This window comes from Scomber scombrus, chromosome 2, assembly GCF_963691925.1.
Source record: "Scomber scombrus chromosome 2, fScoSco1.1, whole genome shotgun sequence".
NCBI classification, from domain to species: domain Eukaryota; kingdom Metazoa; phylum Chordata; class Actinopteri; order Scombriformes; family Scombridae; genus Scomber; species Scomber scombrus.
In genome coordinates, this window is record NC_084971.1 from 11,424,634 (window position 1) to 11,439,626 (window position 14,993).

A 14,993-nucleotide genomic window follows, 5' to 3' on the forward strand; every position below is an offset into this window, starting at 1 on the left:
ATATCTGAGCTTTCCATCTAAAAATGGAAGTAATGGCCCTCAAAATCCTGTATCAGTCGAGCTTTACCATAAACAGCTTGTGAAGCACTGTTCCCTGGTGGTCTTTGGAAAGACAGAATTGTGTGACAACAGAGGGATGGAGAGAAAAAATAGAAGGGAGAGAGAGAAGAAGAAGACATTTTCTGGTCATGACCCTTTCCCAAGGATTTCCCACAGTCTAGCTTAGGGCAGCGGTGTGTGTGTGTGTGTGTGTGTGTGTGTGTGTGTGTGTGTGTGTGTGTGTGTGTGTGTGTGTGTGTGTGTGTGTGTGTGTGTGTGCGTGTGTGTGCGGCTGACGAGGACATTGTGAATCCAGAATGAGTCACCCCATGCAACGTAAATTTAGGGCATGTGTGCTTCATATGTTATATGAAGATAAACCCTGGAAACCATGAGTGGGTGTTTTCCTAATAATGAGACCTGGCTGGATGTTTACGTCACCCTGCTGCATGCTGCATTTTAATGTCATTCCCAGTTAACCTGCCAGTGTGTTCAGAGTTAATTTGTGGCCAAGTGTGCGTACTTGCATGCAACAAAGTGACGTACCAGTCGTCATCAGTGTCCCCTTTGCAGTGGGACCAAGGTTGGTCATCTCTTGCTCAAGGACCGTCATCTGCCGCTGAGCGACATGCCTCCCTGAGAGAAACTCAGAGGCCCTGTGAAGAGACACACAAAATGCTTTTTAACAGCTGTGTGCGTGTGTGTGTTTATCAGAGTGACGCAGTGACAGTTGGAGTGCGTCACTGTTCCTGTCAACCCACTGCACTACATGTCACACACACACACATCCCTTCATTATACAAATGTAATGTTAGTGGAAGAGAGAGCGACTAGGGTTTGTGTATCATTTATATTTTATTGACTCTAATTGCAACTCTGCTTATCAACCTGCTGTTTAATCTTGGTTCAAGTTCATGTAAGGGAAAAAAAGGAACCAAAATATGTATGAGAAACAAACACCTTTACTTTACAGATTGTGTGCAGCTATAAATCAGTGAGCAGTATTGTTTATTTGGAACTTGTTCCAGTTAGATTCCCTGTCCTACCGGGGATGCTGTGACAAAGATCCACATGCCCACTCATCCTAGATGCTTTGTAAAATCGGTGGAGGGAGATTTGGGAAGAAAAAAAAAAGATAAAGCAGACTAAAAGAAAGAGGGGGAGAGAGTGAGGAACTCCCTGGACTAAAATCATGGCACAAAAGAGGGGAGGGAGGAGGGATGGATGGATGGGAGGGAGGAATGAGACGGCATTTGAAGGAGGACTGTGTGAGAGCCTCATCCCTCGGTTCCATCAGCGTGTCCAAATATGGAGGCATCTGCTATTGCACGAGGCCTGTTCTCAAGACCCGCCACCGACCAGAGAGAAATCTGGAGGGTAGGAAAGGAGGAAAGGAGGGGGGGGGGGGGGGGGGGGGGGGGGGGGGGGGGAGGGGGGGGGGGGAGAAGGGGGGTAGAAGAAGAAAAAAAAGAGAGACCAGTGGGAGAAAGTTTAAGTGAAAGGAAGACAGCTGAAAAATGAAAGGACAGCCAAGACAGAGTGGCTAGATATAAAGATAGGTACTGTGAGGTGGTGAGAGATGTAAGGTTTGGCAAGACAAAAGAGGGAAAAACTTGAAGGCGAAGGTTAGAGCGATAGTTGAGTAAAGTTGGACAGTTTGGAAGGCCAAGTCTGTGAAATGGGAAATTAAGTTGAAGTCTATTTTTAGTGCGTGAGTTGTTTATTTTCTGACTGTTCCAACCAGCAAGATGAAAGTGAAGAATGAGAGAGAAAAGTGAGGTGAAGCTCAAAGAGAGGAGGGGGTGTTCAGTCACTCCCTGCCTGAATTTGTCCATGCCGTCTCAGTTTGAGGTTGACTTAAGTTGCTTTGTTGCTTAATTGTGTGTGAAGTGTCTTTCTCTGTCCATTATATTCACACACGTTCACTTTACTGTGTGTGGGACCAGAGTGGAGCTGGCAACCTTTGGGTCACTGGGGATGGTTTTGATCATGGGGTTGGAAGCCGCCATAAGGTTAAAGGTCATGTGTCAGGAAGTGCTGAGTCCAGATCGGGATAGCTCTCTGGGGATTGTCTGATATTCATTTTACAATGTGAAGCAGAGAAAAGCAACAGAATAACCACATTTACATTTTTATGGTAATTAATTGTCAAAACACTTCATAAAGATTGACAGAAGTTCTGTCAGTAGTTTAATTTAGCGCTCATTTCAGCACAAGTGCAATGTGCTTAGGAGTGTGTGTTTCTGATGTGTGTGTCCACTGTGTTTATGGTCTTCGGGTGTACATGTGGAATGTGACGGCATAGCTACGCTTCCTCTCCATTCATCCTTCTGTTCATTCATTCTTTCAAGCCTTCACATTTTGTCCTGTGAAAGTGAAAATGACCGTACATGTGGTGTGTCGGTGTGTGTATAAGTACGCTTTGGGAGTTTTCTAATATTTAAGGATATGAGGGGCAAAGGCAAAGCACTTCCTTGGATGAGTCATACACGCAGGAAATGCTGTGTGTGTGTGTGTGTGTGTGTGAGAGAGAGGATGTATCATCCATTCAATATGAGACAGGCAGATGCTGCATATTTTCTGGAAAGGGAGTCTTGTGTGTAAAGGGTTATGACCTCTTTGGGGGGGAGAAGAGAGGGGTGGGGTGGGGGTATGCGTTCTACAAATGCACATAACACAAAAAATGAACATTTAAAGTGTGGTAGTGCAAATGTTCCTATTTTCTGGCCATATTATTTTGCGCACTTAAAACAAATCGGTTATTTTACTGTACTATAAGTTACTGTGGATATTGCTTTAATTGCAAACACATACTGGTGACAATTTAAAGGAACAGCATGAATACATGAGCTGAAAAACATTATGATTGTATATGGTTTCACACATGCCATGAGGGATTATTGAAGGGTTTAATGAGTATGAAAATGATGTGAATTTTATGATCCTAAAGAAATTTGACTTGAATGGATCCAACACCCTCTGCACTGTGCTGCCTGCAATTTGTTTTTATCCCACACAGTGTTAGCATCTGTTACCTAAACTAGCTCTGAACCAGTCGAAACAACAACGAATTGGCTCGTAACTGGTGCTGTATATTAAAATCTTCAGTAGTTTTGTAGACGTCAGCATTGCAGGAGCCTTCCTGTAATTCTGACATGGAACGTTGGTGTTTTTTGTGGCAGCAATGCATGTTAAGTGTGTTAAAGTATAAAAAGTCTATAATTAAATTCTTTGGGGCATGCTAACTCTGGAAAAATTAAATGGAAAGCATGCAAACAGGCACAAACTCTAAGAAGATGAAGCCAAACTGAAGTCAGTAATTTCCATGTGTTGCTCACATTATCAGAGTCAAAATCGAAAGTTTGCACAGTCTGGAGACCATCTAGTCATTTATGTGTGACCTGACATCAAGGTAAACTATAAAGTGTAGACCTGAGACCCAGTTTTGGTCTGCCAGAACTTGTGTGTACAATGGTAGGTGTAGTTACAGTATATACGGGATGGGCATTCTTGCTTGTGTATGTGTCTGTGTGAATTGTAGTAGTAGTAGTATCTGTCCTCAGCTGAACCTTCCCTGCTCCAGCCAGCTGGTCTGAATAAATCAATAAAAATCATTGAGCTGCACTGACACTTTAGAGTGCCGGTGTCAATTTCTTTCCCAGAGTGCGGCCTTTATAGAGCCTGGAGAAGATCAATACACAAACACTCACGCAGTCAAACACACGCATAAGAAAGCTCTACAGTGTGTTTTCCATGAGTTTGGCTGCAAAAATGCTAGTAATGGCAGAGAGCTGCACAGAAGATACCGTGCATGTGGTGCTTTATCTTGAATTTAGCTGACACACAGACGTTAACCTTCTGTACACTTGACTGTCGGAAAAGTACAGTTTTTCAGTGTCTATTATGTCAAGTTTTTAAATTCCTTCACAATTCAAGGTCTGTTTTAGAGTTTAGAGGAATCTGTTGATAAAGTTAGGAAGCTGAAATGGAAGTAGACAAGGAATGTGGGTTATGTGAGGCATGCTAAACTCAGTGACCTTCAAAATACTCTTGGTGTCGTTCCTCCCCCTCACCACCTATCCACCATTTACTCCACTTTCGTTATCTCCTCTGTGTCTGTATCTCTAACGCGTCAGCATTTTATGCAGGCGTGTGCACTCAGGAGCGAGACAGAGGATGAGTGTTTCCTCTTTGCTGGCCTCTATGTAACTATTCACAGTATTCAGAGTACTCTGCAAGCCTTTACTGGCATGAAAGCTGAATAAATGACTGAGTAACATTCTTATATTTAAGACATTAAATCATTTGAGGTTCGTCTGTTGATCTCAGCAGACACGGAAAATGAAAGTGAACATGAATACATACGCAGAGTATTTGCAAAGTGTTTTTTTTTTAATGTAAAACTTTTATAGGGAGTCTTTTAAATTATTCACCGTCACTGGAAAGCGATGGCTGTGCAGACGAGGACTATGTGATAAGTTGACATCACTTGTCATCTAACACTAGATTTTGGTTTGTTGAATTTTAGAGAATTTGTCAATGTTCTGAACAGATTTGTGCATATTTTGTCTGTGTAGCAAATTTCTTAGCTAATCTAATGTGGACCTTGTCAGGCACCAATGTTATCAAATTAATACAGGCTTAAGTTTCTGTTGGTAACTGTTCTACAACCAAGTCTTTATAAAAATGTTTTAGTGTTGGAATTAAAGAAAAGTATACAGATGACAAATTTAAGCAACATGAAAATGAAGTGTCTTGGTAACTTAATCAGCCTCCAGAACAGCTTCAGTTCACTTGACTCCAAATTTATGGAGCTCTACGGGACAGATAAATGCTATTCATCTCAAAGATATTGCTTCCTATACTTCATTTGGTGTTTTGATGATGATGAAGGTGGTGGGGAGGAGTGTCTTGTGCTTTGGTCCAAAATCTCTCATAGTTGTTCAGTTTGGTTGGCCACAATATCTGATTCACATCATTTTTGTTTATCTATTCATTTAGTTTTGTTGTCAGTTTATATTCTAATGCATACTTAGCACACAGGTTTTAAGTAGAAACTGTAATCAATAGAAACCCAAGGATCTGGGGTTTATCCACTATTCTCACTTTCAGATAATACAATATATTTTCCCTGTATCTCATTTGACAGGCCTTGTGTTGACAGTTTTTCAGCTGTAACTGTGTTTAAGCTTTTCTTCTGAAGGAAAGATGACTTCTCAGAGGGCAATAATGTAGAATAGAAGAAGTGATAGCAATACAAAAGAGCTATTTCAGCCCACATTCTCTTGCCCATGCTGTTTCTCACAACAATTTGACCTCTTGTCCTTGTCTAGTGACCTGTTCAGTGTGTGTGTGTGTGTGAGTGTGTGCGTGCGTGCGTGTGTGTATGTGCGTGTGTGCGGTCCTGACCTATGTTGTGGGGCTCACCTCCCTTATTGGGACAAAAGCAAGTCCCCTTAATGTAAATCATTAATTTTAGGGTGAAAACTACATTTAAAGTTAAGGAAAGTTTAGGGTTATGTTAAGGTTAGAGTTAGGCATGTGGAGGTTATAGTTAATAAGTTTCCAGGAAATGAATATAAGCCAATATAAAGTCCTGTGAAGTGAAACATGAGCGTGTGTCAGTGAGACTGACATATCTCAGAGGTCAGTGTGAGACCGGAGATCAAGAGTAAAATAAAAGGAGACAGACAAGCCATCATTAGGGAGTTCACACAGCCATACGCTTCGCTTGCTGTGCGGAAGGCCTCTGTTAACATCCATTAAAAATCTGACAGAGAACACAACTCTTGCCTAAGAGCTAATGGACAGCTGAGACCAGTAGTGAACCTTTTTGTGAGAGTGGATGTACGTGTGTGTCTCATAAATGGCCTTTGTCAGCTGTTTGACAGAGGACTCAAACCCTAAGGTAGGGCTGCTGTTGGCCTAAGGGCTGAGACATCTGCCAAGTCCACATTGTCCCAGGGCCAACAAGACACTCAGTGCTTCCAGACTCCCATGATAAGTTCATTGTTAGTTACACATTCATAACCAATTTTATTTATGGAGACAAGGAAGTGGGTCAAAAAGCTGTGGTGAAATTCAGCCATGCTCACTGGTTCCACCGTAGAAGATGAACCTTCTTTTAATGAGACAATCATATCATAACCAGTTTTTAAGGCAGTCACTGTTCATGTGTTTATTGGATTTGAAAATAAGTAACAAAGATAAAGAAATCGAGATTTACATGATTTGCTTTATGTTTAATATCATGGCTGCGAAGAGGAGTGAGAGGGAAGACAGACAATCATGGGGGGAGTGATGTGTGTGTGTGTGTGTGTGTGTGTGTGTGTGTGTGTGTGTGTGTGTGTGTGTGTGTGTGTGTGTGTGTGTGTGTGTGTGTAGAGGTGGAGTGGGGTAGGGTTTATTTCAGTAAAAGTGTTGAAAATATACTGTAGTAACAAACCAATTCAAGAACACACCCACTCAAGATCCGATTGACGTATGTGCTTTGATATATGGGTCTGGAGCTCATCATTCTGACTGCTAACGCATACTATTTTCCCAGTTTCTATTGATAGAAACTCTACATATTGAATGGCCTGAAATGTAGTCAGGTCATAAAGAGTTTAACTCAATGTATTCTTCCTTACATTTTGGGAAGATCCAATAGTTTTTCTGTAAAACACTTTTCTTATTCTGTTGATTGATTTTTTTTAAACTGTCCAGGTGTGCGATTTAAGCCACTCTGGTAAAGATGTGTTTGAGCCATCCAAAAGATTTTCCAAGACTTGTTCTATTTATTTAAAACCAAATCTTCACATCATACATAAAAGGGAACATTAAAAATAAAATATTCTTGTGTAAGAAAGAGGCATTTTTAAAGCTGAATTTTGCTTTTATTTAGACTTTCTATTTAATGTGTCCATATGTGTATTCATATATATTTAAATAAGTTTTGCCAAGCTCCTTGAGTTCAATCACCCAACATCATTTCCAGACTAAATACAAAATATATCCACGTATGTAGTTTGCTTTTCAAACTGTTGTTCAGACAATGATTTCATGATATTTTTAAGACCATAAAAATGATTTCATTTGCAAAACAACTTAGACAAAGCCGAAACTGCAAACATGTAATGCTTTTATATCTAAAGTTATAACCGAAAAAAAAAGATAAAAATCGTTTTTTTTAAAAGTCTGACAAAGCTGAGTGAAGGATACGATAACGGTATATCACTCTTGGAGGCCTTCATCTGACATATTGAAAAGCTCTAATGCACGGACATGCTGCAGCAGGGTAGCTGCAAAAAACACAGATGTAGAGTTGAAAATTGGCTTCAGTCTGTGCTGTTGGTACAACTCCATACCTCATGTCCATAGAGCAGGGATGCCAAATGAGTGGCTCCTCTTATAGTAAACAGGGTGGATAATAATGAAATCTAACATGAGCAATTAGTTTGAGGCAGGGAGCCCATAAAGACTCTTGGACCAGGTCCCCTTTACAGCATACAGTCACTCCTCTATCCATCACCATGCCAATAACTTTAGCACCTTCAGCTCTTTGAACAAAGAGGTTGGCTAGCCAGGTTACTGTGTGTTTGAACAGGCTGATAACGGCTGGCTGTGGGCCACCACTCTAATCCACTGTTTGTGTATTTCCTTGTTGGCCCCTCAGCAGTGTGAACATGGCCAGCGCTCTGGCCTGATGTGCAAACATAGTTGGTGAAACAGCCAGTATTGCATTACTACCTGCATGTCAGTGTGTGTGCATCAACAAAGAGTGGCTGGTGATTGGTTGATGAGAGTATGTCTTCAACTAACCAGTGTTTTCATAGCTGGAATATTTCACAAATTATTTAAACATCACAAATGCCCATCACTCACAAATGATTGGAGCCCAAAGTTGTATTTTTATGAGAAAAAAACAAAAACAAAAAACAGACACAAGGTAATATTAGCATCTTTGAAGTTGCAACCAGCAACTGTTTGGCATTTGTAATTGGCAATTGACTTCAATCAGTGATCAAAATTGAAGTCAAACCAAGAATATTAGGAAAGTTTTTTATGAAAGTTGTGCTTATGAAGTTTTAAATAAAAGAGCTTTCCTGTCTGTGCCTCTCCTCAGGGCTGAAAACCTACCTTATCTCAGGGCGGAAGTGGGAGCACGATGTGCAGTGCGGCTGTTCTCAGCTGGGACTGCCAGGTGGAGATTTTGTTGGGATCAGCCTGGCCTCTTGTCCTCAGCCCCATACCCCAGACCTCATCCCTGGGGGAGCACAGGCTGCTGAGCCCTTACTGCCCCACCAACCACCAGACAGGAGCGGGGTAAGTCAGCAGGAAAAAAGTTGTGGGTGGAACACAGAAAGCGATTCCTATGCTATTCATTCTATCATGTGATGTTGCATCTCAAACTGCTTCTGTGGGATGTGTTTTTATTTTTTAACCACTACTCCTGCTGTCCATTTCTCTTTCAGCCTCCCTGCATGTCCCATAGTGTGGTCCTGTCTTCCGGGGCAGAGCAGAGTGATGAGGTGGCTGTGCTGAATGGCTGCCAGGAAGAGCACAAGACCAGCAGTGCCAAGGTACAACATGCATATGAGTGCAAAGTAACAGCATCAGTGTATTTGTCAGCCACTCCTTTAACCCTCCTATTGTGTTTGAAAAGGGTTTACACCTTTAGTGTTCACAGATCAAATTTGATTGGTGTTTGAGTTCATTAACAAGCACTGAAAAAAACACCAACTGTCATCCAGCAAAACGTTTTATCTGTTAAGTGACTTATTTTTCGCCATAATAGTCCATGGGCCAGAGGCCAAAATTTCACTTGTTGGTACCACTCAAGGTGGCAAAGGTTACTTATAATTTTTGAAAACCTCCATGTCTGTAGATAATATTTTGGCATGATAACCCTTCCTGATTCACAGCTATATTACAGTTATCAGCTGTTGAAGTTAACTTCCCCCTTGGAAAAAATGCATTTTAGACGTTGGTACATATCTTGGTTTAGGCTCAGGTTCAGAATATTTTTCAATGTTTAAAAATATTTTGTTTAGTGTCATTTTAAAGGGGACACTCTAAGCTTTCATTTAAGCCCTTTTGTAAATCTTTATGACAAGTACAGTGATCACTGGAGCTCATCAAACTTTTAGTCACACACGTTTTTCCACAATTTTCGCCTAAATCATTTACTTTCTTTTAGTCCTGTGACATAAAGGAACATCAGGGACACAAAACGTTAATATAAGAATACTCACAGGACTCCAAGGATTCAGGAAATGTATAACATACCTATATTATTTTATTTTGAGACATGAATGCAGGCATATACAGAATAATCTAAAATTGTTAGTTTGGAACCCTCCACCTTTACCATGTCAAAAAATCAGTATATCAGTTTATCCACTCAGCGCTGTTTTCAGAGCGCTGTGTAAGTGTTTCATTGTCAAATCCATTCAAAATGTTTATTGAGAGAAAACCCAAATCAATGAAACTCCAGTCCACGTTTTCACTGCTACTGGCAGCATCTTGCACACGCTCGCACACTTGCGCTCACACACACACGCGCAAGGTGATGCTGTCGCTCCATTGATGCACGGACACCGGGAAGCTTAAGGTGGGTCAAACACTATCACAACTAAATGTTCTGGACATTGTTAAGTTACTGAAAATCAAAATGACCATTTAAATGTTGGTATTTAACTAAATGCTAGTATTTTACTAAATATTAGTATTTTGTCGCCTTTATGTTTCTGTGACAAAGTTTCTACACAGACTGTTCAGTTAGATAACCATTAAGAAGTGCTAATGCTACATTAGGTTGGCTGACAGTCTCTTGGTTTGATATGTTTGCTACCACAGACAACATGGACATTAGGATTTATTTTTTTTAAAGAAGAGGTTTATAGTTTTCTTATATGTGATCTTATGGAGCTATAACGAGGTTGTATGTTTTATTCATTCGAAAAGAGATTCGAAACTGAAATTCCAAATTTTGATATTGAAATTTGAAAAATAAAAATCTGTATTTAAAAAACAAAAGTAATTGTTTTATTTTGATTAAATTATTTGTTTTCATGCAAATCTTTTTCTTTTTACAGTTTCAAATCTAATGTTTTCCAGTTATAGAGGTTTTGGACCTGATATTGCTTTGTGGGTGTGGTATTTTGAAGTCCTCCTAGCAGTCTGATTGGATGCTAAACAGCCAATCAGGAAAGGAGTTGAACGTTGCAGCAACGTCTATGTTGCAGCCTCCCACAACGATACTGGGTTGCGTCTATAGCAACATCATAGCAACCATCTATAGCAAAAGCATACCAAGCGTCTATAGCAACAACATAGCAACTCAGCCCTTTGGCTAGCTCAACAGCCAATCAGGCTGCTTCCTCCCCTCCCAGTCTGTGGTTGGCTGCTGGTTTTGTGGTTCATTTACATACAACTCAAGGGGGGCACATGAAGTTTTGAGCACACATGAAGTTTTGCGTGCACATAGACTCTGTGAGCAAGCGCGCCGGGTGCCTGTCATTGCATAGAGCAGAGATTGAGCGAGCGTGTAGACGCCCACAGGACATATTTTTGTTTGCTCAGATTAATATTTTCTGTTCAAAATATAAATTGCTCGCTCAGATAAGTCTCACTGCGCTGTAACTAATGAGGTGTGCTCAGTTTTGGCTTGCAACTTGAACAGCTAAGTTGCTATGTTGTTGCTATAGACGGTTGCTATGCTGTTGCTATAGACAACCAAGTATCGTTGTGGGAGGCTGCAACGTTCAACTCCTTTCCTGATTGGCTTTTTAGTATCCAATCAGAATGCTTCCTCAAGAGGCAAGGGGGGAATTTTCAAAATACCACACCCACAAAGCAAAGGGCAAAAACCCTTTAACTGGAAAAGATTAGATTTGAAACTGTAAAAAACTGAAAAAGATTTGCATGAACACAAATAATTTACTCAAAATAAACTACTATTACTTTTGTTTTTTAAATACAGATTTTCAAATTTCAATATCGAAATTTGGAATTTCAGTTTCGAATCTCTTTTTCGAATGAATAAAACATATGACCTCGATTTAGCTCCATATGATCTGGGGTCAAACGCTTCCTCTGAATGTGATTACAAAATGTACCCAGAATTTTTCTCGCACTAGTATATTCAGATCAAAGTGTCAAAACACCTGTTAAAAGGAACCATAAGCCAATTGGTTACCGCGCATGCACATAATGGCAGTGTCCCTGCTTCCCTCCACATTTACCCACATTTTAAATGCCTCCTAGGCCCATGAATACATGCCTTAAATTTGAACAATTACTTGTAATCCCCATACAGCCCTTAGACCAGAACATTTTGAACACCATAGGTAAACTCTAAGTATATAATTGATACATGCTTGTTTGCTCATTATCATATACCTGCAATTAAGGTAAATACTAGTGTTCTGTTTTCTGATCAGTAAGTACTAACATTACCTTCAGTGTGTTGTTAATGCATGTGCTAAGATGATTTGATCATTTAGTTACCATTAGTTAAGATACATTTTGATTAATGATTTCTGATTGTATATTGCAGTTGAAAATTGACTTATCATGGCCACCGGTGAGAAAGTAAGGAAGAGCCCACTACCAAAGCAACCACAAATGGAATGTATTATCCACTGCTCTGATGATGGAGATAAATTGGTTTCACTTCAGAGTGTTGACTCCTGGAGAACTCTGCTCAGGGCAGCTCAGATCCGTAATCATGCACCAGTTTTAGAACTGGCAAAACACATTCCTGAGGGACAGATACCAGCAATCTGTTACCACAGGAAGTGCCGCAGTATCTTCACTATGAAGAAAGTTCTTGATGGCATCCTCAATAAAGAAAAGCAATGTGCTAGTGGCTCTGCTGAAGAGAAAGCAACTAAGAGAGAAGCTCGACATGCCCCAATGACATCAAGAACCTATGATATGGAGTGCATATTTTGTCAGAAAACTGACAAATATGTAAAGAGACAAAATATGAAAGACACACTAGTACAGTGTAGAGAACTGCGAGCTGATGCAAAGATCAGGAGTGCAGCCACAAGGAAAAAGGACAGCAGAATCCTTGCAATAGTTAGTAGAGACCTTGTAGCAGCCGAGGGACACTACCACAGGTCTTGCTATAGATTGTATACTAAAGAGGAGGGTTCTAAAGAAGGATTAGTCTGCAATACATCTGATGATGCTGAAGCCCAGTATGAAGCTGCTGTAAATCAGTCATATGATGAGCTGTTCCAATTCATCAGGATGGAGCTTTTCGCCAAACCTCAAGTAATGACAATGGCCGATCTAACTTCCAGACTGGTTGCTTCAATTAACTCAAAAGGAATTATCCAAGTCAAGGAATCAACCATTAAACATTTAAGAAGAAAACTTGAGGGTGAATTTGATGGATTCCTGCACATCTTTCCTGATGCCAAAGGAAAACTCCTCCTCTATCCAGATAACCTGTCAATTAGGGAACTTATTCTCTTATTCAAGAGCTACACATCCTTAAAAGTATTGGTGCTCAAGATGCTATAGCCAGAGCAGCCATTACATTGAGAGCAGACATCAAGAGTCAAGATGTTCCTCAGTCCTGGCCACCTGAAGTCAAACCAGAAGTAGAATGTCCTACCATTCCAGAGTCGCTCAGTGTCTTACTTTGCTATCTACTCACAGGCTCTAATGATCTTGATCATGCAACCCAGAGAGTTCAGCGGCTTCTGCAATCATTTGGACAAGACATAGTATATGCAGTGACATGTGGAACGATCAAGCCTTCCAAGCATGTCATTCTTCCATTTAGTATCAAGTCATTGACAGGGAATGTAGAGCTGATAAACATCCTAAATCGACTTGGTCACTGTGTGTCTTATTCACAGATGGAGGAGATCAACACTGCCCTTTGCCTTCAGAAACTCTCATCATTAGGGAGTGACATAGCCTTGCCTGCTAACATCCACCCTGGTATATTCACAACTTTAGCTTGGGACAATATTGATCGCCTTGAAGAAACTGTAAGTGGTGAGGGAACATCTCACAGAGTTAATGGAATCGCTGTTCAAGCAAAGAAAGTCGACCAAGTTCCTGTCCAAGCCAAGCCCACTGTTGCCAAAACAAAGCAGAGAAGCATCAGGGCACCTGCACTAACGTTGCCTACCTACAACGCTGGACAACGGGTGGGGCCACCACAAAGCAAAACCATCTGCACGTTGCTTGGAATAATAGGAAAGCGTTTTCAAGATGCTGGACTCCGAGATCTCTGCATTGAATCTGGTGTTATTGCAGAAGGTTCTGTTGCTGGTGTTATGGATGGCCGCAAGTACAACAGGGCAGTGCGATTACACAAGCTTCTGTATGAAGCTCTCATGCGGCTGACATGGAATGGTTTCCTGTCCTGGTTGGAAGCAACTCACCTGAATGACATGGTTCACCTGGAGGACACATTGAGGGCAATTGACAGCCTTGGGAAAGAGGTCTCACAAGCCGCTTTAAAGGAGGTCCTTGAGAACAGCTCTTGTACACGCATCATGGAGCTTTTTGAAGTCTACAGGGAGTTTCTTAGGGATGGAAATGGCAGTCTCTCAGCGTTCTGGATGTCCTATTTGGACATGGTTGAAATTTTGTTGGGGCTCATTCGAGTATCCAGAGAGGGAGACTGGATGCTGCACCTGGCAAGTATTCGAGCAATGATCCCTTGGTGCTTTGCTTACGACAGAATGAATTATGCACGCTACCTTCCCTACTACTATGCTCAGATGTCTCAGCTGCCCATCACACACCCAGATGTGTACAGAGAATTCATGGAAGGAGGTTTCTCAGTGCAACTGGGCTCCACCAATCCCTTTGGCTGTATCCCTGTTGATCAAGCTATTGAAGAAACTGTGAACAAAGACACCCAGACAGCTGGAGGGACAAAGGGATTCAGCTTGAAGCCAGGAGCTGTGACCAAATATTACCTAACAGCCGAGTACAGAAGCATGTACCTCAGACAGCTGAGAGAACTGATAGGTCAAGGCAGTTCCCAGCTGTCCCATCCGGATCTACAAGGTCCAAGGATCAAAAGAGATGAAGAAGATGTCAAGTCTCTCATTGACCTGATGGAGAATACCTGGCTCAATCCTATGGCCCCCAATGGCATTGGTCTGGGTAACCTCTCCACGGGCTCCGTTGCTCCACCTGATGTGAGCAGGGATCTCTTGAGAGCTCCTGAGATAGGAGAAAAGGCCTACCAGGTATTCAAGCAAACACGGTTAGAAGAGGACCCGCCACCTTTAAAATTCCATGACAAGATGACCAAGCAAAGTCTGAAAACATTCTCAAATATCAGCATAAAAAGAACTCATGGAAAGAAAGCTCAGGAGGTGGTTCTAAAGGCTGATAGAAATCTGTTCAGCCACATGATCCTTGTGGCTGAAAGCAGGAAGGTTAATATGAGGGATGTCCTTGCTCACCCACTAGGCCCGTTGCCATGGGCACTGGCAAATCCTGATGGGTCCTTACGAAAGACAAACAAGGCTGCACTCGCCAGAGAGCTTGAAAAGAATGTGTCTCCTACAGAACACATCCCAACCCCATCTACCTGCATCATTGATGGGATGAGCCTGGTGCAGAAAATGAATGGTGACAACAAAATCTTTGCACAGGTGGCAGAGTCAGCCTTGACTCAGGTTCTCCAGGAAGGAGCACAAAGTGAGAGGATTGATGTTGTTTTTGATGTCTACTGCCAGACTTCAATCAAAGGTGCTGAACGACTGAACCGGGGTGCAGAAACAACACTCCAGTACAAGAACCTCACAGGGGGTCACCATGTCAGGCAGTGGCGAAAATTCCTTTGCAGTCCCTCCAACAAGACCAGTCTCATTAAATTTCTGGTGGAAGAGTGGAAAGGCCCACTATACAGAAAAATGCTTCATGGTAAGGTATTGTACATGACCTGTGAGGAAACCTGCTACAAGTTGACCAACGATAAGTGT

General features: G+C 41.5%; 1 protein-coding gene across 1 annotated transcript in view; it reads left to right on the forward strand.

Annotated features, from left to right (window-relative positions):
• The window catches only part of LOC133994245 (adenylate cyclase type 9-like), a 39,277-nt gene that overhangs the window by 12,619 nt on the left and 11,665 nt on the right, over nt 1-14,993 (forward strand). Inside the window, exons 2-3 of the mRNA XM_062433477.1 lie at nt 8,147-8,346; nt 8,496-8,603. Of these exons, the coding sequence (XP_062289461.1) occupies nt 8,147-8,346; nt 8,496-8,603 (308 nt within the window). The remainder of the gene's footprint in view (nt 1-8,146; nt 8,347-8,495; nt 8,604-14,993) is intronic.